This window comes from Pseudopodoces humilis, chromosome 7 (assembly GCF_049639895.1).
Source record: "Pseudopodoces humilis isolate 2021_Gansu_Grassland_sample_001 chromosome 7, ASM4963989v1, whole genome shotgun sequence".
Taxonomy (NCBI): domain Eukaryota; kingdom Metazoa; phylum Chordata; class Aves; order Passeriformes; family Paridae; genus Pseudopodoces; species Pseudopodoces humilis.
Genome location: NC_142206.1, coordinates 61,843,473 through 61,868,796, shown reverse-complemented (window position 1 = coordinate 61,868,796; position 25,324 = coordinate 61,843,473). Strand labels below are relative to the sequence as shown.

At 47.6% G+C, this 25,324-nt stretch overlaps 1 protein-coding gene across 2 annotated transcripts in view; it reads right to left on the bottom strand.

Annotated features, from left to right (window-relative positions):
- The window catches only part of MDGA2 (MAM domain containing glycosylphosphatidylinositol anchor 2), a 194,245-nt gene that overhangs the window by 2,346 nt on the left and 166,575 nt on the right, over positions 1-25,324 (bottom strand). For both annotated transcript variants that reach the window (XM_014257436.2, XM_088057569.1), the window contains 5 exons: positions 19,681-19,858; positions 17,015-17,035; positions 11,047-11,202; positions 8,567-8,725; positions 4,666-4,796 (listed from right to left, as the gene is read on the bottom strand). In XM_014257436.2, coding sequence (XP_014112911.2) covers positions 4,666-4,796; positions 8,567-8,725; positions 11,047-11,202; positions 17,015-17,035; positions 19,681-19,858 — 645 coding nt within the window. The remainder of the gene's footprint in view (positions 1-4,665; positions 4,797-8,566; positions 8,726-11,046; positions 11,203-17,014; positions 17,036-19,680; positions 19,859-25,324) is intronic.

The window sequence follows — 25,324 nt, the reverse complement described above, 5'->3', positions numbered from 1 at the left end:
CGTCCACTCACATTCAGACTCCATGCAAACACAGAGGAGCCAGAGAAACTCCATGGAAAACTGAGATTTCTGGCAAAGAGTAGGATTCCATGGAATTAAAGCATTAAAACTGGAGGTGTTTTTCCCAGAAATTCCTGCTCCCTGAAGAGCAAAACTTGAGGAATGTGTTGAAGGACTGAGCGTCCACTCAAATTCAGATTCCATTCAGACTCAGGAGCCAGAGAAATTCTACAGAAAACTGAGATTTCTGGCCAAGAGCAGGTTTCCACGGAATTAAAGCTTTAAGGAGATTGTTTTTCCGAGAAATTCCTGCCACCTGAGGCGAGCAGCAAAGGCACAGCTTGAGGAATGTGCTGAACGACTGAGCATCCACTCAGGTTCAGATTCCATGAAAACACACAGGAGCCAGAGAAATTCCATGGAAAACCGAGATTTCTGGCTCTTGGAGGTGACCCAACTGGTCCCTCCCATCCTGGTGGGCAGGACAGGATGTGTCCCCTGCATCCTTCTCCAGACCCAAAGCTTGGGAGAAACCTCCCAGGATCCAGGCTGGCATCTCTGCATCCATAACACAAAGTTATCTTTATCTCAGGGGAAGATAATTCCTCAAGGGAAGGGAATTCCTTTCGTTTGGATCCCACTGGGATCTCCTGGATGCATTTTAACTTCCCAGATCTCCTGCTGGGGCAGGAATTGGTGGCAGGGACAGCCCCACTTCTGTCCCACCCTTTTTAAAACAGCACAAAAAGAAAGGACTTTTCTTCAAATGAAGACACACGCAAGTATCCAATTCCAGATTGTGGAAGGAAATTCCATGCTAGGATCTATTTTTCCCAACACGAGGGTTCTCATCAGGTTCAGAAGCTTTGATTCCATCTAGGAATGGCTTTTCAGAGGAATTGGGATGAGTTTTATCACAGCAAGGGACACAGTAGAGATTTGATTCCAATTTAAGAGGAACTTTAACCTCTGCTGAGTGGATGACTGGGATTTTAAAGTCTTGTTGATGATTTTCTCTCCAATATTCCTCGTCTGAAACCAAACTGCTGGAAGAGGAACTCGAGGGGAAAACATCTCCTCCCCCAAAATCCTGCCCCTGCTCCTTGGCAGCAGGAACAACACCAATCAGTGGAGTTGAAAGTCCAATTTTTCCAGACAATGGAAAACAATTTCCAGCCTAAAGGGCTCTGTCCAAACACAACAGGCAGCGTTTAATTAAAAGCTGCGTTTGGCAGTGGTTTCGGTGGCCCTCAGGGAGGGGTTGCTCCACACTCAGAACAAATCACGGCGCAGGAGTTGGCAGGGCACGGAGCAGAACCCAGCCTGCAGCTCCCAGGGATGGCCAGGAGCTGCCAGTGGAGCAGAATTCCCTATCAGTATCCCACAAAAAACAAACCCCATGATGGTTTTTGGGGAGCTGCTGTTAAAAATACTGCTGTTAAAAAACTGGAGAATAGGGGGTACGGAAAAGGTCGCTCTGCTCTTAATGAAATGGAATCATGATCCTAAAAAGCCAATCCTGAGTGTTTTGGGGAAGGATTCAGCTTCTGCCTCATCCTTGGAAGTGTCCAAGGCCAGGCTGGACAGCGCTTGGAGCAGCCTGGGATATGGAAGGTGTCCCTGACACGGCAGGGGTGGAATGAGTGGATTTTTAATCCCTTCCATCCCAAACCAGTCTGGGATTCTCTGATTTTTCCACAGGATTTCAGGCAGATTTACATCCTCCCCTGTGTGCCCCCCTCACCCATCTCCCTTTCCCTGCAGGGCACTTGGGGTGTCCCAGGACAGAAGTGGGGAGATGAGAGGTTTCACTTTGGTGCACATCGACCTGAAAAAGGGGTTAAAATGCTGCTGGAGACTGGGAAAACTGGGACAAACTGGTGTTCCATGTTACCCCTGCCAGGGACTCCTCCAGCCTGAAAATTGGGAATATTCCCTTCTGGGTGGGTGAGTGACAGCACCGAGATCATTCAAACGTGGAGATGAATCCTAAAGGAGCTCCACAAGAGGTTTGTGATTTGGGATTGGGAATCCTGCGGGGCCAAGAGCCGCAAACCTGGATGTTCCTGGCTCATCCTGCTGATATTGGAATTCTTTGGACACAAAAGTGGCGAAATCTGGGTGGGCTGAGCCCCATCCAGAGCTCAGACAAGAGGGGGTGGCACTGACCCAACAAGAGGGGCCAGGACCTGCTGATCCCAATCCTTTGTGAAAAATCCTGGAATTTTTATTTGGATACTGCATTATTTAGACCCTAAACTAGCAATAAATCCAATCCCAATCATCCATGCCATCGCCGTGTCCTACGGCTCAAACCTGAACTAAAATTGACATTTCCTGGGTGACAGAACCAAGGTGTCCCTCTCTTTTTGGGGCTCTCTATTTTTGGGGAGTTCAGTCTTAAAAAATATTGAACATCTGAATATCTGAGCTAGATTTATGCAAGTTTTTGTGATTTAAAGCACTGCAGTTCTCCCAGTTCCTCATGAAAAAAGCTTTGTTCTATATCACAGGCACTGACAAGGTATAAAATCTTTTACCCCTATAAATTACCCTATAAAAAGTTTTAATTTTCATGTCACTGCAGTGTTTTACTGCAAAGATTCACTTCCATTCCCTCTCCTTAAATTAACTGGGAGCTTTATATCCCTTCCTACTTACACTCCTAAATGGAAAATAAAATTTACTTTGATGCAAGAGATGCTAAAAAAAAAGTAATTTAAGGCTCCAAGAGCTCTGACATTTATTTGTTGTATTTGGTCAGAGCTTTACATTTATTTTATGCTGGAACCTTTAAACACAACAACGCAAAAGGTGAAAAACAGCCAAGGAGAGGAGCTTCCCTTTGGAATCTCCCTTCTCCACTCCTCTGGATTGCTGCTGCCAAATCCTTTGCATTTCCCTGCCCAAGGGTCTGGCTCTTCCCTGATTTTTTAAAGCCCATCCCAGGTCTCCAAAACCCCCTGGGAACCCTCAAATCCATCTCTTCTTTCCCTTTCCCAGGGCATTTATGGTGTTCCGTTATTAAATCACTTCTCTCTCCTTCACTCTTCTGAATTCTTGGATTTATCCTGACTCCACCAATGAAAAACTCAACCACTCTGATCTTCCTGTGCTTGGCCTGGGCTCTGAGAATTCCTGAACTCTGCAATTCCTCTTCTCCCCATTCCTGACACCTTGTTCCCATCAAACATCCCAGATCATCACTCCCAGCCTGGAACACCTCCCACTGTCCCAGGCTGCTCCAGCCCCAATGTCCAGCCTGGCCTTGGGCACTGCCAGGGATCCAGGGGCAGCCACAGCTGCTCTGGCAATTCCAGCCCAGCCAGCAATTCCCAATTCCCAATTATCTCCCGTCCATCCCTGCCCTCTGGCACTGGGAGCCATTCCCTGTGTCCTGTCCCTCCATCCCTTGTCCCCAGTCCCTCTCCAGCTCTCCTGGAGCCCCTTCAGGCCCTGCAAGGGGCTCTGAGCTCTCCCTGGATCCTTCTCCTCTCCAGGTGAGCGTTCCCAGCTCTCTCATATCTCACTGTACTTCACGTATCCCTCCCACTCAATTTTCCTCTAATTCCCATTGGAATTGCTCTGCAATCCCATGGACCAAACCATTTCTCTCCCGTCAATGCCTCTCATGCATGGAAATAAAAACAAAGGGTCAGGATCAGGAATTCCCTGAAAATAAAGGAAATGAAACCCAATGTGGATTTTCAGAAGGGCAGTTTGGATTTGCACCGAAGGGAATCTTCCAAGGTCAGGCTGGACAGGGCATGGAGCAGCCTGGGATAGTGGGAAGTGTCCCTGGCCATGGCACAGGTGGGATGGGATTGATTGAGATGGGATTGAATGGGATGGGATTGATTGGGATGGGATTGATTGGGATGGGATTGATTGGGATGGGATGGATTGGGATGGGATTGAATGGGATGGGATTGATTGGGATGGGATTGATTGGGATGGGATTCAGTGGGATGGGATTCAGTGGGATGGGATTCAATGAGATGGGATTCAAGGTCACTTCAAACCCAAAGCAATCTGTGACTTTTTCCCAAAAATACATTTTCTCCCTTAGGAGACCCGGAAGTGACAGAGAGGTCAGAGGAGGACCCTGCACTCCAGGCATGGCTTGTGACTCCCACATTCCATGAGGACATTCCCAGCCTCACCCACAGCAGGACCTGCTGGCAGCAGCTGCTTTTTTGGGAGTGTTCCAGTTCCAAACAGCTCCTATCGTGCCTGGGAATTGCCCCTAAAGGTCCATCAGCACCTCCCTGTCAACCCCAGCAGGAAATGTGTGAAAAACCTGTCACAAGCCCCCCGTGTCTCATGCTCCCAGCAGGCACTCCCACATCATCCCTTTTCCCTCAGAAATTCCACATATTTCCAAAAAAACCTCTAACACAGGGGCCCTAAGTAATTTCTCCCAGCAAATAATTTTATATTCCACTTGCTAATCTGAAATCAAAACCTGCTGGAGTCACTCCAGACCTCTTTGGGAAGCTGGAAAGTGTTTTGAATTCAAGCATTGTTAAGTTCTGTGGTGCTCAAGGAAAGCAATTTTCTGTCCTTGAGCAGCTTCCAGAGCTGGGAAATCCCAAAGAAAAGCATCAATATTCCCAGTCTCCCTCCCAGCCCCGAATTCCCGGCTCCTGGAGGCGCCAGCCTTACCTGGAATGAGGTGGGGGGGTTGATGTTCACCCGGGCTTGGTTCCAGTGCTGTCCCTTATTCCCACTCGAAGACCACAAGGGGTTTTCTATGGCAGTCTGACCTTTGAGCCGCAGGTAAACGTTCAAACTTCCTGGAAAAACAGGAGGAGAACTGGATATCTGTATTTTTATTTACATTCATGTTTTTGTAATGTTATCTTGTAATATTACGTTAAATTAAATCATTATGGAATCATGGCCTGGCTTGGGTCGTAAGGGACCTTAAATCCCACCCCATTCCACTCCTGCCACCTTCCACTATCCCAGATTTCTTCAAGCTCTGTCCAGCCTGGCCTTGGACACTTCCAAGGATGAAGGACAAGCTGAATCCTCCAAAAATGCTCGGGATTTGCCTTATAGGGGATGGAACAGGATGAGCTTTAAGGTCCTTCCCAACCCAAACCATTGTGTGATTCCATGAAGTGACTGGCAGGAGGTAAAAACTGGGAATGAAGGAACAAAGTCCTGTCAGGAGAGCAGGGGATGCTCTGGAATCTGGGCATTTTCTCCCTTCAGCTTTCTCACTCTGCTCTCCCAGCAGGTTCTGCCTCTCTCTTTTTATCTGGGATGGCTCTCTAACAGCAGGAAAAACGACTGTCCTTGGAACATCAGTTGGAAATGTCTCATTTTGAGGTGTGGATGGAAAAACGGGAAGTACAGATCGGTGGAAAAGGTGGTGGCAGCTCCAACGGATGTGCAAATTCCTCCTGTGCCGGTGCAGGGACACAGGAAGGACAGAGAATCTTCATCTTCCTCCTTCCAACAACGGCTCCCTGTTTGCTGCAAGTCAAGGAATGGGAATTCCTATTTCTGCCATCCTTTAGGGATAATCTCCCTCTCCTTTGGATCCACAGCTGGTTCCTGTGGCAGCCAGTGCTCCCAGGAGTAACTTTGGGATCTGTCAGGAATTACAAACCCACCTGGGAGCAGGAGCTCCCTTTTCAGGTGAAGAAACACCTTCTTCTCCCAAATCCCATTGCTATGGAATGGGATACAGATCCCTGGGATAAGCATCCCTCATGGATGGTCTCATCTCTGCACTCTGCTCCCTGCAAAGATTCCCAAGGACCTCTCCGTATCTCCAGGGAAATTCAGCCCCTTCTCCACAGAATCCCAAGAGCTGGCCCAGAAACTGAGCTGGATAAAAAATATAAAGTGGTTTGAATTATTTAAAATAGGAATATTCTCCTATGGATGCCACTGAGATTCCTCAGTTTTAGGAATGGAGGATGAAGCATCACTTCCTTTAAATCCCAAAAGCAATCCACACCAGGAACAGAGCATGATTCCAGCATCACATCCCATTTTCTCAGGGACCTTTCCAAACATCATTGGAAATGTAGAAACAATTTGATGAGGATTCTTTTTGAAACAAAGGGTTTTGCCCATAAAACATGGGAATAACAACCCTGGTACTGGATTGTTCTTGGGAATCTTCTGGATCCCACAGCACAGAGATCATAAATGAGATATTGGGAAGGAATTCCTGGCTGGGAGGGGCTGGGCTGGAATTGCCAGAGCAGCTGTGGCTGCCCCTGGCAGTGCCCAAGGCCAGGCTGGAGCAGCCTGGGACAGTGGGAGGTGTCCCTGCCCATGGAATGGGATTTAAGATCCTTCCAACCCAAACCATTCCAGGATTCTGTGGTGTTTGGAGCTCAGTTAGCAGCTCCGACCCTGCTCTGGTGGATAAATCCATGAGCTGGGAATGTTTAAGCCAAGAGCTGCCCTGACTGGCAGGACTCATTCCCAAAGCGGGATTGGAAGCTCCTCTCCACATTGGCAGCAAATCCCAAAGCCACGGTGAAGGGTCAAGGCCTGGGACAGGTGATCAAACAGTTAATCTGTCCCAGCAGTGGGATTTGGAATTATCCATGGGGGATTAATCCTTAATAAAATGTAATTCCGAAAGATTCTATTACCAATTCAATATTTTCCACAGAATCGCTGGAGCTGGAGGCACCTCTGGAGCTCGTCCCATCCAAAGCACAGCTTCATTAAAGCAGTGCATTTCCCTTCCAAATTAATAATCTGGATTAATTCTTCATTAATCCAGATACAGCTGGATTTGGGAATCTCCGAGGACAGGGACTTCCCAACCTTCCTGAGCCACCTGTGCCAGTGTTTGACCCTCACTAGTTGAAAAGAATGGAATTTTCTCTATTTCAGTTTATTCCCATTTCCTGTCCCTGAGCATCCTTGAGCTTCTCCACACTTCCTCCAGGAATTTATCCAATGGATAAAACCCTCCTGAGCCTTTCCAAGGCCACACTAGATGGGGTTTGGAGCACCCTGGGATAGTGGGAGGGGGTGGAATGGGATGAGTTTAAGGTCCCTTCCCACCCAAACCAGTCTGGAATTCTGGGATTCTATTAGAGAATAGAATTTGGAACATTTGCTAAAATTATGGGAACTGTATTTTTTAAAAAAAAAAAAAAAAGTAAAGAATTAACATGATATCGAGCAATTTGGAATTTTGGGAACTTGTGCCCACATTTCCAGGAATAAATCCAGTGGAATTGTGGTCATGGATCACCACTGTCACCTGGGGCCAGATCCTTCCTTACCTTGCCAGTTCAAGGATTTCCACAGGGAAAGGGGGATCCCAGTAAAAACCCCCAAAATCTAAGGACAGACACTTGCTGAAGAGGAAATCCAGGGAAAAGAACCCCAAATCCCACTGTTTTTGGACAAACCTCAGTGCCTGTTTTCTTTTCGCTACCCCAAATAACTTTACACCGCAACAATTTATCAGGAATTCCAAAAACGCTCTTTAACCCTTTATGTTTCTAATTTGTTCTTCTTAACACACCACAAATAAACGACCAGAATACGACCAGATATTTCAATTTCTCCATTTTTCTCTCAGCGTGGAGTGGCTGAATCCCTTCCTCACAATAAAAAAACCCAGCACAGAGCCAGGAGAATTCCAACCTGGAGCTGCATCCACCTTCCTGCAGCACAGAGACAACGGGAAAAAAAAACCCCGAGCGCGCTTGTCTGCTTCGCTTAAAATCTAAGCTCCGCCTGGGGCAGGGGGAGCTCGGACAAAGCAAGCACCAGAACTCTCTGGGGGGATGAGTTTGCCCTTGAAATAGAGGTAAAAATACATCAAACCACGTCACTTTGACACTGGAAGACCTCTTGGCACGCTGGGAGCACCAAGAAACCCGCAAAGGGCTCCCAAAAATTGGATTTTTGTTGTTCAGGCTTTTATACTTTCCCACTTTTTTTTTTTTTTCTTTTTGTACCAGAAAGAGGAATTTGATGTGGGTGTTGAAAGAGGCAGGATTAAAAATAGACTGGCAGGTATTCTTTGAAAATCCAGGTTCCTGCAGTCTGTGAGCAAATTCTCGATGACTTTTCCACAAGAAATGCATGAGGAATGAAGCTGCTCCATGCCTGATCCTGAATTTAGTCAGGAATGCCTGAAACACTCACAGATACTCCTTGAAAATCTATATTCCTGCAGCTTTTGAGTAAATTTTCCATAACTTTTCCACAGAAAACACCTGAGGAATGCTGGTGTTCCCTGTCTGATCCTCAGGAATGCCTAAAACATCCCGTTAGAATCAGGAGAAATCCTTGTTAAAATAAACTTTTCCCTTTCCAGGCTCTTAAATTCCCACTCAAATCAATGGGATTCCCTGCCCAAAATCTCACTCATGCAGGAAACACTTCCCAGCTCTAAGAGGAAAATTCCTCCTTCCCACAAATTCCTGGGAAGCAGAATGCTGCCACATTCCAGGCACCTCCCTGGGTTACAACAAGCCCTCGGAGGGGCTGACGCTCTTCCCACACTTTTCCTTCAAACAAGAGGGAGTTTTTCCAGCTATTTTTCCCAAAGGAATTGGCTTTCTCTCACCTATGTGCTGTCCATACATGTGATAGTAGAAGCTGAAGCAATAGGCCGTGTTGGTGGCTCCGTAGGGATTTTTGGGAGCGACGCTGAAAACGGGACTGACGAGTCTGGCCTTCTCCCCCTCCAGCCTGGGACGGGACGTCTCGATGTACATGTAAAAACCTGGAAAAATCCAAAGGGAAATCATTGGGGTGAGGCCTTCAGCACCCGTGTACACGTGAAAACCTGGAAAAATCCAAAGGGAAATCATTGGGATGAAGCCCTCAACACCTGGGATGTCTCAATGTACGTGGAAAAACCTGGAAAAATCCAAAGGGAAATCATTGGGATGAGGCCTTCAGCAGCTGTGTATGTGTGAAAACCTGGAAAAATCCAAAAGGAAATCATTGTGATGAAGCCCTCAACACCTGGGATGTCTCAATGTACGTGGAAAAACCTGGAAAAATCCAAAAGGAAATCATTGGGATGAGGTTCTTAACACTTGGGATGTCTCGATGTACACGGAAAAGCTGGAAATATCCAAAGGGACACCCTTAGGATAAGGCCAACATCCAACACAGATGGAAATCCTTATGATGAGGCCCTCGACACATGGGACATCTTGATGTACAGGTAGAAACCTGGAAAAATACAAAGGGAAACCACTGGGATAATGCCTTCAGCAGCTGTTTACGTGTGAAAACCTGGAAAAATCCAAAGGGAAATCATTGGGATGAGGCCTTCAGCACCCAACAGATGGAAATCCCTGGGATGAGGCTCTCAGCACCTGGGATGTCTCAATCTACACTGAAAAACCTGGAAAAAATCCAAAGAGAAATCCTTAGGATGAGGCCCTCAACACCCAACACAGATGGAAATTCCTTGGATGAGGCCCTCAACAATTGATATCTTGATGTACCCATAAAACCCTGGAGAAATCCAAAGGGAAATCCTTGGGATGAAGCTCTCAGCACCCAACACAGATAAATGCAGGACCGCAATTTGGAATTATCAAGGATCCCCATAAAGTTTTTACTTCCAGCTCCCACCATGTGATTTCTGGAACTCATTTTTTCCTACATGAAACCCCTGTGTTTCCAAAGGCTGCTCCAAAGCCATGTTTTCCATGGAAACTAAAATCCAGGAAGCAGGCCGGTGCTGGAAAACACCACCAAGCTGATGAACTTTTGCACAAAATCTGAGGGGGTTCAGCCTTCAGTCCTGAGGGGGGAAATACGTCCCAGGAAAGACGACTTGTAAAATAAAGGGAAAATATCATGATGGAAACCTTCCAAGGAATATTTCCAACTTGCCGTGTCAATCCCAAAGAAGACAATATCCATTTATTCCATTCCTGGAAGTGCCAGCCACAGAGGTATTATTGAATTAACCCAACCAGATAAAGGCGGTGCAGGACAGATTTTTTCCCCTTTGGAAGTGCACACGATAAAATAGCCGGAGCTATTGCGGGGTCGGGATAAATTCAGCTGGAAGCGATGGACTTTTCAAATGCAAATCCACACTGCAGTCAGGAGCAGACGTTAACGGGGGCAGCAGATTGAAAACTGCACGTTTGAGCAATAGCCAGAGCAAAAATGGGGCAAAAACCAGCTCGTCGTGACAGGCCGGGAGAGCCCAAGGGAGAACTTAAATGACATCAGGTAGGAGAATGTTTTAAGACGAGGCACATTTCCCTGCTTGAGTTGAACGTGAAGGGAATCGCTCGGAAAATGGCGCAATAAAAACGAGGCGAGGTGGGAATGGCACCATCAGGGGTTGTGCTTTGGGAGCTGCCACTCCTCAGCACCAGGAATTCCTTCTAGAAGTCCCTGAAGGGTCTTGGCCTGAACTTAGAGCCCCTTCCAGGGCCTGAAGGGACTCCAGGAGAGCTGGAGAGGGATTTAGGAGAAGGGGTGGAGGGACAGGACAAGGAGAAATGGCTTTAAGGTGAAGGAGGGTACACTTAGATGGGATATTGGGAAAGAATTCCTGGTACTGAGTGGGATTTGAGGTCCCTTCCAATCCAAACTAGTCTGGGATTCTGGAATCTTCTCCATTTAAACTCCGGGACGAGGAGGAGAAGGAGCCTGAGATGTCCCAGCCCTGTGTGACAAAGGGCCAGGGGCAGCAGTGGGGCCTTCTGAGGGACACAGACTTGAGCCATTGTTTCCCAGATCTCCCCACAGATGAACTCCAGCTTTCTGGGAATGGCTCCCACTGCCAGAGGGAAAGAATAGATGGGAGATTGGGAATTGGGAATTGCTGGCTGGGCTGGAATTGCCAGAGCAGCTGTGGCTGCCCCTGGATCCCTGGCAGTGCCCAAGGCCAGGCTGGACATTGGGGCTGGAGCAGCCTGGGACAGTGGGAGGTGTCCCTGTCCATGGAATGGGTGGAATTAAGATGAACTTAAATCCTTTCCTATCGGCGTTCCATGACCAAGAAATGTCTGAACTCCCCGGCCTGGACAGTTCCCTTATCCCACATTCCTGCCTGCTGGATCTTACCCTCCTTGGAGCCGGTGCGATCGGCGTTGGGCCCCGTGTTGGGGGTGTACTTCGTGTCCCTCGTGGCAGTGCTTTGTTTTGTCCAGTCAAAGTTGTCGGTGTCGTCTTGAGTGAAAAGGCAAATGTTCCCATCCTCAAAGCCACAGTGGAACTCTCCTGCCAAAACAAATAACAGGAAATCAGTGGCCGAGGTTCTCCATCCAATCCTTATTTTTCACATCAATTGTCCAGTTTTCTTTAGCAGCATCTCAACAAAAAAATAAATCAGGGTCATCAGTTTGTGCTGGTGAAACTGAAATGATATTTAAATCTTTTTGTAGAGCTCCTCCTCACACATTCAGATTCATACAGGGGTTTTTACAGGTGCTGTCTCTTTTTACATTTCTAAAAAGCTGGGTAGAACAGAAGCATTCCCATAAAACATGAAAAATGGGGGGAAAAAATGTGAGAAGTGGGTTAATGTGGTTTAGGAATAAAAGAGAGCAGCGTTTCAAATTGTAAACATTATCCCCAAGTGGCATCTCCTAAATTATCCTTCATTTCAGTAGGGACGGGAAAGAGGAAGTAGATAGAATAAGACAAAAGAGCTTTGGGATAGACATGAAGGAAATCTCTGAAAATCAGGACATGGCAGCGCATGGAGGGATATCAGGAAGAGAATGATCACAACAAATTCCTGGGAGGAATATCTGAATCCGTGTGGGAAGGAGAGGCGACTGTGTCACGTCCTGGACACACCTCCTGGATTTTCACTGAGATTTCTGTGATGTAGAAAGTGACAAACATGCAGCTCTAAAGAATAAAAATTGCCAAAGAGGATTCCTGGGATTGTCTCCTGCATAGAGCTGTGGGAGCCCAGTGATCCCAGTGATCCGCCCTGCCGGGTTACCATGGGATGAGAAATTCCTCCTGTAATTTAAGAACCAAAACAAAGCCCAGCTTGGAAGCTCAGGTCTCACTCAGAGCAAAACGAGGCCCCGTGGAGTAAGACGTGCAAAAGCTGAATTTCACTGCATGAACAATTCCTGCTGAGTTTACTCTTCCTGCAAAGTCCATTGATTTATCTGAGAAAAGAAGGAAATCTCCCTTCTCCAGGGAGGAGGCAGCTGCCTGCACACGGTGTCAGCTTGGAGGGGTGCAATTTATATTCATTGGTAGGAGAAACTCAAACTCTGGCTGTCAGGGGATTGTTCATCCCTGTTAAACTGAGAAGGTGGATAAATGTTTGCAGGTTTGGGGTTTTGGGGAGCTCTAAATCCACTTAAGCCACTGGAGCTTCCCCGTTAATCAGTGAGGAGAGAGGGACCTGGAGCTTAGTGCTGCAACACTCAGGTAATGCTGCAGGCTCAGAAATAAGCTTGGAAAATTCCCTTCAAACCGCAGGATGCACTCAGAGCGATTTCCAAATATTCCTGGTTCTCCTCCCGCCTTTCCAAAGAACAGCACGAGGCCAAAGGGGTCCAGGGTGGATCAGGGAGGAGGCCGGCGGGGATCCCTGCTCAGCCCTGGGCACATCTGGAATGCTGTGTCCAGCTGTGGGCTCCACAGAGACCTGGAGCTCCTGGATCTGCTCCAGAGGAGGGATGTGAGGATGAGGAAGGGCTGGAGCATCTCCGTGACCAGGAAAGGCTGAGGGAGCTGGGGCTGCTCAGCTGGAGAGGAGCCCCAGTGGAGTGGGGGCTCAGCCCTGTCCATCCCTGTCCATCCCTGGCTGTCCCTGTCCATCCCTGTCCATCCCTGGGCTCAGGGAGGGGCAGAACAGCCCCAGGCTCTGCCCCAGGCCCAGGTTCTGCCCCAGGCCCAGGTTCTGCTCCAGGCCCAGGTTCTGCCCCAGGCCCAGGTTCTGCTCCAGGCCCAGCAGTGGCACCAGAGCCACAGGCAGGGGCCCATCCCAGGAATTCCCCTGGCACAGGAGCAGAACTTCTGCCCTGGGCAGTGCCCAGTCCTGAGCAGAGCCCAGAGAGGGGCTGGAGTCTCCTCCTGGGATATTCCAGAGCCACCTGGACACACTCCTGTGCCCTGGGCTCTGGGATGGCCCTGCTGGAGCAGGGAGTGGCCCCAGGGACCCTCTGTGGCCGCTTCCAGCCTGATCCATCCTGGAATTCTGTGCCCCTCCAGGACTGTCAGTATAAACCACAATCCTACAAAACCAGGTTTTCACTGAATGCAGTTCCCAGAAACTTCCTTGGCTATCAGCTCCTCGAGCTGTTTGATTTGGTTTGCCAGTAAATCCAGCAGATCCTCCAGGAGCATCCATTCCCTAAAGCACAGCTCCTTCACCGGCTGACAGGACCAAGATCCTGGTTATCCCTGGTGACCTCCGTGATGGGAGCTGGTTTGGGACCAGTGAGGGAATTGCTGGCTGGGCTGGAATTGCCAGAGCAGCTGTGGCTGCCCCTGGATCCCTGGCAGTGCCCAAGGCCAGGCTGGACATTGGGGCTGGACATTGGGACAGTGGGAGCTGTCCCTGCCAGGGCAGGGCTGGGATTCAGGTCCCACCAACCCAAAGCAGTCCCTGATGCTTTGATGGTTCCATGGTTCCACCCAAACCCTGCAGGAGAGAGGTCAACAGATCGACATCTCCATCTTCATCCCAAGACTGGGAAGGGAATTCCAAGACCCGGCCAAAACTCTCGGAATACTGCAGGACTCACACTAAGCTCTCTAAACAAAGTGCCAGCTGTGCCTCTCATCTCCAAGAATTCTTTTTACACCACCTGAGCTCCAAATTCTCTTGGTTTACCCCACATTTTGTGGATTTTTCTTCCACCTCCATTTTTGCATCTTCCTGAAGCACAGAAGTTGCTGCTTCTACACAAAGGGATGAAATGAAAAGGCAGAATTTAAGTGAAGGAGAAAAGTTTTGATTCCCAGATCCAGTCCTGGAGCAAAGGGAACAACAGAAAGAATTTTCAGCCATTCAGCACTTTCTGCACTGCCCCTCCCGTGCCTTAAAAGCTGCATTGACTTCTTGTGCCCTCAGAGCTTCATTAAGAAATTCCGCATCAGCAGAACAAAAATTTTTTTCCTCAGGTGAAGAAAAAAAAATTAAAATAAATATTCAGGACAGAGGGGGAAGAAGAAAAAAAAAAGAGTCAAAGTTTGCCTTTTATTTAATAGTCAAACATTGATTTCATGCGAAATACCTTGGAAAAGGTTAGTGCTAAATGTTCTTGGCACTGAACACTCTTTAAAAAAATGAGGGAAGAAGAAAAATGGGAATAAAGCTCTCCAGGCTTTGCTCCATACTTTTGTAGGAACATTTAAATAGATCCGTGTGGTCTGGATCTGTTAATTAATGAGCAGGAGGGCAGGAGGAACAAGCAGCTCTTCCACAGGTGCTCCAGCCACGGCCCTAACAACAGTGCTAATTAACATTAATGAGAGTGGTGGTTTTTGTCAGGGCACATGGCAGCTCTGGAAGTGGATTCAGGTCGTTAATAATTTCCTTGCCAATTAAGGCAAAAGCTGAAGCTGTGCTGGAGGTGAGACCCTTCATTGTAGTGTGGATTTGTGTCGTCTATTCCCATAAAATCCAAGTTGGATGTGAATCCTGCACATCTTCTCTCTCCTGTTATTCAGGGCTGACCTCTAATTGTAGAAATTGATCTAAAATCCTTCTGGTTTGCATTAAATGGTTTCTGTTAGGTGGGAGAAATTGGAGATGTGAGGCTCCACCTCAGAGTTAAAGTCTTTTGATGCTTCTTGCTTGGGTATCGCAGAGATTGCATCAAAAAGAAGGATTTAGGGAATGGGATTATTCCAGAAGTGAATCAGGAAGGGCATGACTTCAGTTTCCAGTCAGGAATCCTGTCCTCTTCATTCCCACAGGGTAAATAAAACCAGAAATTGGCACAACAGCTTTAGGAACAACAGGGATTTTGTAGGAAGCACAGAAAAGGGAGCTGGGAAGGGGCTGGAGAATTGCTGAGAGAGCTGGGAAGGGGCTGGAGAATTGCTGAGGGAGCTGGGAAGGGGCTGGAGAATTGCTGAGGGAGCTGGGAAGGGGCTGGAGAATTGCTGAGGGAGCTGGGAAGGGGCTGGAGAATTGCTGAGGGAGCTGGGAAGGGGCTGGAGAATTGCTGAGGGAGCTGGGAAGGGGCTGAGCCTGGAGCAAAGGAGGCTCAGGGGGCCCTTGTGGCTCTGCACAAGTCCCTGGCAGGAGGGGACAGCCGGGGGGGTCGGGCTCTGCTGCCAGGGAACAGGGACAGGAGGAGAGGGAACGGCCTCAGGCTGGGCCAGGGGAGGCTCAGGGTGGACAGCAGCAGGAATTTCCCCATGGAAAGGGCGCTCAGGCCTTGGAAGTGCCCAGGGAGGTTTGCAGTGCCCAGCCCTGAGGGATTTAATTCCATGTGGAGGTGGCACCTGGGGCCATGGGGCAGTGGTGGCCTTGGGGAATGGAGATGGGATGCAGGCCAGGACCTCTTTCCTACCAAGGAATTCCACTCAAAAAATCTTCAGGGAAAGCCAGCAAAGCAGAATTCTACCGTGGCTTTGGCCACCTGAAAGGAGTGACCCTGGGGACCCTGCAGCTTTCTTCTTCCCCATCCCTCCCTTGAGCCGACACATTCCTTATTCCCATTCGGATGCCACCCACATTCCATCATGATCCTACAAGACTTTTGGAAAATTAGTTTGAGATCTTAAAGTCCTAGAGGAGCGTGAGGCACTCGGGATTATATTTTTTCTTCCCATCAGAGCCTAGATTTAATGTATTAATTAGCAAGGGCTTCATTCCCTGCTCGTTAGGCTCCATGGGAGAGGTTCCTGCAGCTCCTGGGAGCTTTGAGCTAAGCCCTGCTTAATTATTCACGTGTTGGACAAAATCTTCTGCAAATAAGTTTAGAATTTACACAAAGGCTTAAAGTTGAGTCTGAGGGATGGAGCAGAGCTTGCTCCTGCCTGCAGGGAAAAGTGGGAGACCAGGCCTCATTCCTTAGGCGGGAAATAATTTTGGGATGTGCTATTAAAAACAAGAATATGTTGTAACAGAAAATATGGATTTGTTGGGGTTTGGGAGGACATGATGGAGTAGGGAGAGGCGGGACTGTGGGAACAGGGTGGTTTTACTGGGATGTGCCAAAGCTCCATCCCCATCTCCTGCCTGGATGTTTGCAGGGATTTTCCATGACAATGTGGAAGAACAAAGTGTGACTGAAGCCATTTCCAGCCTGGGACATCCCCGATCATGGCAGTTTGTGTTTCCAGCCGTGCCTGGGGAGCTGTGTCCTGAGGATTTGGGGAGAGCCAGGATTGACTTGGGGTCTCCTCATTTCTCTGCAATGAATCCGCGATTCCTGAACCCATGTGGGGAAGAACTTCCTTCTTTTTGGTTGCAATCTGCCCTAAAAAGCATGGAGATAACTCAGGAATCACAAGGAAGGCTCTGGGGAGACCTTAGAGAACCTTCCAGGGCCTGAAGGGGCTCCAGGAGAGCTGGAGAGGGACTGGGAACAAGGGATGGAGGGACAGGACACAGGGAATGGCTTGAAGATGAAGGAGGGTACATTTAAATGGGATATTGGGAAGGAATTTCTGGCTGGAAGGGTGGGGAAGGATGGGCTGGAATTCCCAGAGAAGCTGTGGCTGCCCCTGGATCCCTGGAAGTGTCCAGGGCCAGGCTGGACAGGGCTTGGAGCAGCCTGGGATGGTGGAAGGTGTTCCTGCCCTTCCATGATCTCCCACAGCATCCCCAACACCTCCTGAGCTGCTCCAGCACAGCTGGACCTGAATTTTAGCCCAGGAATATTTTCCTTTGGATTAACTCTCGGGGAATTGAGGAAGATGAGCTGGAGCTGTGTTTTTCCTTCCTTTTTCCTCGTTGGAACAAGAGGAATCACAAATGACACCTCCAGGTACTTCCTGCCACTTGTGACCTGCAGCTGGAAGTAAAATACTTCAAATTTGCGTTTGAAATGTGAGCGACAACCAATGCAAAGACAAAATAATAAATACTCTGAATACTTACGGAGGTGTGGATTCACCGGAGCTGTAAAACAGAGGGAAAATAAAATTAATGCGATTCATTCATCAATTTGCAGATTATCCTAAATTTCCCCTTATATTATATTATATTGAAATTAATCTACTTCACACCTTTGGAAGAAGAGGATGAAATCCAAACCTTCACAATATCCTAATGGCTTGGGTAATGGATAAGCATGGGAATGGCTTCCCAGGTTAATCCAGAGGAATCTGTGCAGTGCTAAAACCTGGGAATGGGATCGAAGGAGGGATTCTCCTGTGGCTCTCTTTGCAGAAGGATAAATTTGAGGATGGGTGATTTAGGAAAAGGCCCTCCTGCCACAGCCCCACACATGTGGGAAGCAGAAGGAGGATGAGCTCAGGGCTGGAATTGAATTTTATTCACAGAAAAATCCAAAATTAATTTTTATCTCCAGTTAATGGGGACATCTGGCAATGCCAGAGCACCACTCCAGGTTTTCCTGCTGCCTTTCCTTGCTTTAATCCCAGCCTAAGATCCAGCCAAATCTGGAGTTTCCAAGCCAGCTCTAAATTAGCACCACTTTACCTGAAACACGAGCAGTGATTTGCTCCAGTGTCATCTCCCTGAGAAACCCAATTTTTACATCTTTCACCTACAAATTACCTCTGATTCTTCAAAAAAACCTCAATTTTACGGGATCCCTGAGTGATTGAGCCTGGAATAAGCTGCAATTTCTGGCAGCTGCATTGACTGAGGCTTGATTTGTAACTAAATGCAAGGGTTTGGATGGAAAATCTCATCAGGTGTCACCTCCAGTCACACCATTGGGATTATTCCCAGCAGAGCAAAACCAGCTCTGTGTGCCACACCGAGGCACGAAAGCAGACAGGAAAATGAAGGTGGTTAAGATGAATTTATCCAGCTATAAACTTGGGGGGAAAAAATCCCGAAAAAAAACCAGGGAAAAACTCCCAAAATTCCCACTTATTGAGCAGCACAGCTGCAGGACAACGTGTGACGGCTGAGGAGAGGTTGCTGTGTGCACATGAGGATGAATTAACCAGGAAAGGGAATTTCATGGATATTTGAGGCCCTAAATTCCCAAAGCTGGCTGAAATGCTTGGAAAATCCATGCCCTTCTCAGGGTGGGGCAGGCCCTGCAGGGAGGGAATCCCAGGGTGCTCCAAGCCCTTCCAAGCTGGCCTTGGACAATTCCAGGAATACAGGGGCAGCCACAAATTCCCTGAACCTGTGCCAGGATTTTCCCCTCACCCTAAAATATTTCTTCCTTAGACCAAAACGGAATCTGTTTAATTTAAAACCATCACCCCTTGTCCTGTTGGTCCAGCTCCTAATCCAAAATCTCTCCCTAAATGTGATGCTTCCAGAATTCCTTGTTTGCCACCATCTCCCTGTGATGAAACTCCCGCTAAAATGAATAAAAATTCCCCCTAAACACATCCCATTCCATCCCAAACTGCTCCAGGATTCTCCATCCTCCTCTTTAAGGTCCCTCTTGTCCTTCCATTGCAATTTTTATAGAAAAGAGTAAGAGAAAGAGAAAGAAAGAGAAAGAGAAAGAGAAAGGGAAGGTGCGGGAAGGTGCGGGAAGGTGCGGGAAGGTGCGGGAAGGTGCGGGAAGGTGCGGGAAGGGAAGGTGCGGGAAGGGAAGGTGCGGGAAGGGAAGGTGCGGGAAGGTGCGGGAAGGGAAGGTGCGGGAAGGGAAGGTGCGGGAAGGGAAGGTGCGGGAAGGGAAGGTGCGGGAAGGGGAGGGAAGGGGAGGGAAGGGGAGGGAAGGGAAGGGAAGGGAAGGGAAGGGAAGGGAAGGGAAGGGAAGGGAAGGGAAGGGAAGGGAAGGGAAGGGAAGGGAAGGGAAGGGAAGGGAAGGGAAGGGAAGGGAAGGGAAGGGAAGGGAAGGGAAGGGAAGGGAAGGGAAGGGAAGGGAAGGGAGGGGAAGGGAAGGGAAGGGAAGGGAAGGGAAGGGAAGGGAAGGGAGGGGGAGACTCGAGGAGACTCGAGGAGACTCGAGGAGACTCGAGGAGAGGAGAGGAGAGGACGAAGGAATTTGGTTATTCATGAAATAAACACCCCAAAATGGGTATTTAGAGGGATTTAACAGAGGATTGAATTTCTGGGAATATGGGAAAGGGGATGTATGGGTACTGTATTTTTTCTGATTAAATTTCAGTGGATTAATCTTTGTCATGGTGACCTTTTAGGGGGAAATTTATAAAGCCCTTCCATTATTTCTTATATAAATTTATAGATTTTATAATCTTGCATAGGAGCACAAAGAGTCGCTGTTTTTTAAAGGACAATAATTCACATTAAAATAAAAACTGCTCGTTCTGGGGGGAAAAAAACCAACTTTGTTTGCAGATTTTTCTTCCAAACTCATCCTTCAAAACAAGAGTCAACTCTACATCTGCTGTTTGATGAAATTGGAGTTGATTTATTCCAATTTTCCCTTATTTCCCACAAAAAAATTGGATGCGGTTTTGGCTGTCCAGAATTATTTTGGCTGGGCGTTTTTTGTTGTTACGAGACGTGAGGATTTTCCTCCCTCCCTGTTTCTCCCTTTCCTTTTGGGACGACCAGAGATTATCCCAGGACTGGGAACAACCCCACCCTTCCGGGAGACCCGGAACATTCCCAAAGCCGCATTTCCCTGGATTTCGGATCCTTACCGCTGTACTTGATGACCCGGATGGTGGAGTCGCCCTCCCCAAAGCGGGTGATGGGCGTCAGGCGCACCTCGTAGGCCTCGGGCTTGATCAGCTCCGTCAGGTTGTAGGTGATCAATTCCCCCTTCTGGATGTTCCCGTTCACCGTGATCTCCTGCTCCCACCAGCGCTGCTGCCCGGCCTGCAATCCAACGGGTTCAAAGGTCAGAGATTTGGGGATTCGGCCTCAATTTAGAAAGCACAGCAGACCCAGGCAACCGCCAAAATTCCAAGAGAATCAACGAGGAATACAACGAGGGGTTCAAGTTCTGGAATTAGCCCACCATGGAATATTTCTGCAACAAAGCAGGCCAAAAATTGGGAGTATTTCTTCCAGAGGCCTCTTCCCTGCTCCCTGCCAGCTGCCCATCCTCACCCCACAGAAATCCAATGGCACCTGGATGTGTTTTGGGGCAGGAAAAGTGCGGGAGCAGACACCGGGCAACCTTCAAAATTCCGAAAGGATTAGAGGTACAACGAGGAATGAACTTCCCGAGTTATCCCACCACGGAAAATTTCTGTAACAAACCACACCAAAAATCGGGAATATTTCTTCCAGAGGTCCGATGGCTCTTGGATATGTTTTGGGGCAGGAAAAGTGGGGAGTTCCCCCAGTTCCTGAGGATTTGGGATGCTGACCAGGCAGGGATTAGAGCCAAGGACCAAGGGCTGGTTTGTGGTGACCCAGAAACACCCAGCGGGTCCTGCGGCATTTCTTAAATTTAAAATTCTCCATTTCTTTGAAAATCTGATTTTTTACACTTAAAACTGGCTTGTCAAAAGCTGAAAGTTCTCTATTTTTCCTTTCAAAATTGCTGTCCTGGAAGCCTGGAATCCAAAGGATTCAAAGGTCAGAGATTTTTTGAGATTTGTCTCCACGTTAGAAAGCAGAGCGGACCTGGGCAACCTTCAAAATTCCGAAAGAATTAGAGGTAAAACGAGGAATGAACTTCCCGAGTTATCTCACCACGGAGAATTCCTGTAACAAACCACACCAAAAATCAGGAATATTTCTTCCAGAGAAAGAAGAGCTTCCAGGATCTTGGATGTGTGGAAAAGTGGGGACTTCCCCCAATTCCTGAGGATCTTGGATGCTCACCAGGCAGGGATTACAGCCAAGGACCGAGGGCCAGTTTATGGTGATTAAGTTTTTAAAAATAAATAGAATTAAGCTTTTTAAGCCACGTTTTTATGTAATTATGCCAATGATATCTGCAAAGTAAAAATACTCCCTATTCCACTCATCTTTGGCTAAGGAACCACAGGAACAGATTTCCCAAAGAATTTCAATAATTAATGATGAAAATTTGCAATTATCCAAACCAGACGTGAATTTCTATTGAATTCAGCCTCTGCTTTGAATTCTTGCCCTTCCTTCCAGAAGCAATAAAATCTCCATTATTTTCTCCTTTTGGAAAGGAAAACAATTTGGTTTTTCCTTGCAGGATTATCCCTCCAAAGCCAGGGCTGGATATTGATATTTCTCCATAGGAAGCAACACAGATTTTGATTTTTTTTTTTTTTTTTCCCTCGCAATCAACACCAGCTCTGGTCTAATCCTTATTTTTCACCATGGAAACCAGGGGGGAATAAAAAACCCAAAACAACAGAAAATTGTCTCTGTGTTGGATGGAAAACAAGCCTGATTTTCCAGCTCTGCTGTGGAATAAATAAATATATATTTTATAAATATGTAAGTATGTAAGTATATAAATATATAAACATAAATATGGGCAAATATAAACAAAAAATGGGCAAATAACAATATATAAAATAAAGATATTTAATCAACATGCATCAATAAAATTTGAAATATGTCAATATATCAAGATACAAATACATAAATAATAAATATATAAAGATATTGATTTAAATAAAGAAATTCAGGATCTGCCACACCCAACTTTATTTTTCCCACTTGGAAAGCCAACCCAGCATTAGAAATGAATCCATAATTTCCATAATTCCAGGAGCTGCTTCCCAAATTTGGGAAACACTGACAACCTGGGCTGAAAAATATGGAAATAACTGAAAATAAATGGAACCCAGGACGTCCTGAAAAAAGGATTTAATTCCTATACCGTCTTGGGGTGCTGGAAACTCCAACACTGAACTGGAGATGCTCTGATTCCAAGCTGGAAGCATCCAAGACTTTTTCCCTTGGAGATCTGGGAATCACTTCAGCTCCCCTGGAAGGGAAAGAGCCAAATCCTCAACCCCACTTCCCAAAATTCCCGGTGCAGCTCATCCCTAACACTGAGCCTGTGCTGTTTTCCATGAAAAAGCCAAGACTGAGGCTTCCAAGGGAAAATCCACAAGAAACAACCATACAACACAATCCTGGGCCTCAATTCCTATGTCCCAAGCTGGAATATCTGTAAGAACCAGGATTTGGTTGGAAAAGGAATTTTTGAAGGGAAAAAAGTCTCATTATCGAAGCCCTTTCCCTCACAAAGTATAGGATGAAACTCAAGTGGGGAATTGGCTTTGGCCAAGCTGGAAAAACAATTTTCCAGTGGTTTGGGAATATTTATGAAGCTCCAAGGAAAGATGGGAGCAGTCCCTGGGGCATTTATTTGCATTATCCTGTAATTAATTAAGCAGGGAATATCCACTCTCAGGCAACTTGGAGCACAGGAGGTTTCTCTGGGACAGGACTCCTCTTTTCCTTGGAATATTTAGGAATCTGTGTGCCCAAAGGAGACAGAAAAACAAAAGGGGGCTGTAAATGAGGGCAGATTTTTATTCCAGAAAGTTGGAACCACCCTGGTGCTGCCAATAAAAGGAGGTTTATTCCATGTCTTTTCCTGGAAAACGCTATTCTCTTAAAGCCCTGGAATTCTGGATTTCCTGAGGAGTTGATCCTCTGGGATGATTAAAGATTGATTCCTTGTGTGCTCAGATATGTTCATAAAAAATAAACAGCTCCTGACTGCGTGGTTCGTGGCCTATCGATTCCCAGCACAAATTCCTTCATTGACTCCACTGGAAAAGAATCTCTTTAATTAATGACAACCTTAATTGATGACAAAAAAAACCTAATGACAAAGTCAATTAATCCACTGGGTACTCCATAAAAAAACTGTGGCGGTGTTTAAAGTAATTTCTTTGACATTTTTAGCCACGCAGATTGATTTTCCTTAAAAAAGAAGAGATTTCTTTGGGAGTTTTGTATCTGAAATTGGGCTGCTCGGCTCATGGACAAACATTCCATTTGTGCATCACAGAGGGAGAATTCCTAGGAAATGTTTGTGTTATTCCTGCTTTTCTTTCATTGTTCTGACTGGAATATAATCAGAGTTATCCAAGTGAGAATATAAAATTGAGGAGTGGCTCCTGTGTTGTCTTCATTCCCAAGGATGGATTTGGAATGACTTGGTGAAAATATCTGAGATTCAGACAAGCTCTAAAGGATGGTCTGTTCTTGATGGCAGAGATTCATGGAATATTCTGAGTGGGAAGTGATCCCAAGGATCCCAAGGATGACACAGCCCCACCCTGCCCTGCCCAGACCCCCCAACAATGCCAGCCTGGGCATCCCTGGCAGCGCTGCCCAAACGCTCCTGGAGCTCCGGCAGCCTCGGGGCCGTGCCCATTCCCTGGGGAGCTTTTCCAGAGCTCATTCCACCCTCTGGGGGAAGAACCTTCCCTGATCTCCAGCCTGAGCCCCATCCCTGGCCCAGCTCCAGCTGCTCCCTGGTCCTGTCCCTGTCCCAGGGAACTGAAATGGGAGCTGCCCTCGGGAGGATGATGAAGACCACAGCGAGGTCTCCCCTCAGTCTCCAGCTGCACAACCCCGGTGCCCTCAGCCGCTCCTCTCACAATTCCCCTCATTTCTCTCTTTACTGAATATTGTCACAATCAGCAGAACCCCAAACCCTGATGTGTGTGTCTGTGTGGAGCTGCTCCCGCTCCCTGCTCCCCTGCAGAGGTGATTCCCAGTTCCTGTGGATCCAGCTGGGACCGACAGCTCAAACCCAGCCCAGACTGGGCAGCTGAGGCTTGGCTTGAGCAGGGATGAAATGATCCAAAGTGTCCCGAGTGGGAGTCAGGCTCAGGGAACTGGAGAAAATTCAGATGTGCCAACGAGGTTTAGGATGGATTTCAGGGAAAGGTTCTTCCCCCAGAGGGTGGAATGAGCTCTGGAAAAGCTCCCCAGGGAATGGGCACGGCCCCGAGGCTGCCGGAGCTCCAGGAGCGTTTGGGCAGCGCTGCCAGGGATGCCCAGGCTGGGATTGTTGGGGGGTCTGGGCAGGGAAGGAGTTGGGCTGGATGATCCTTAGGATCCCTCCAGCTCAGGATATTCCAGGATTCCCTGATTTGGCAGTTGCATGATAAATCTCTTTCCCTGCCTTTCTGCTCTAAAGCCCATTTTACAATGGGCACAGTCTTTCCCATTCCTAATCCAGGAGAACAATTAAACCATTCCTAATCCAGGAGAACAATCCTGGCCATGTAATCGACTTTCTTCTTGCAGGATTATATCAACAATCCTCCTGGAATTGCTCCTCCCACTCATTTTTGTATTTCATTATTTTATAACATTTATCGTGTTGTGGAATTGGCTCTCTGTGATACATACTTTAAAAAAGTTCCCTTTTCCCCCCTTTTTTTAAAGAAACTAAAATTCCCAGGCCTTTAGGAATAAGGAATGTGGAATCCAAGGATGCAGAATGTTTTTAGATGAGGCTTTCATGGGCTACAAATTGACAGCTGCGAAATGCAGGTGTCAGAAACAGCTGGTCCTGAGCCAGATTTATTGTCTGAGATCCCAAGATGAAGGAGGTGGGAACACCTCAGGGAAAGCTGGGCTGAGGAAGCCATGGAGCCAGCCATGAAATCCTCTTGAAACGTGGAAAACAGCTCCGGGTTTGGAGGTGGAGTGGGAAATGGAGAGAGGGATCCTTTGCACCAGAGTGAAATCAAACTCCAGCTCCCAGATCCGCTAAAACCGGCAGAATTGGGATAGGAGCCGCTCTGCCTCCTGGAGCTCCATCGAGGGATGAGAGTAAATGGTCTTGGAAGCTCTGGATTAGGACACTTCAGTCTGTTTTGTGAATCGGGGGGAATTTGGGGGATTGCAGAGCTGGGAGGGGGATGGAGTTTCCTTGCTTTGAACAACTTTAAATACAGGGATGGAGAGAGGGACTTTGGATAAAGGCCTGGAGTGCCGGGACAAGGGGAATTGCTTCAGACTGTGAGAAAGTAGGGATAGCTGGGATATTGGGAAGGGATTCCTGGCTGGGAGGGTGGGGAGGGGCTGGGCTGGAATTGCCAGAGCAGCTGTGGCTGCCCCTGGATCCCTGGCAGTGCCCAAGGCCAGGCTGGACATTGGGGCTGGAGCAGCCTGGGACAGTGGGAGATGTCCCTGCCATGGCAGGGCTGGGATGGGATTTGGGTTTCCAAGCCACAACGTTTTGGGATTATGGGATTCTTTAATCAGAAAGGCAATAAATGTACCCTCACTCCCTTCATCCATAGCCATTTATCCAGGGCTAGGGGATCCGAGCTGTGGCACCGACAGAAAATTCCCATCTCTGTTTTCCAGCCAGTGACCACTCAGCCTTCCCAGGAACCCTTTCCCAGGATATTTGAATCCACCTGGCCC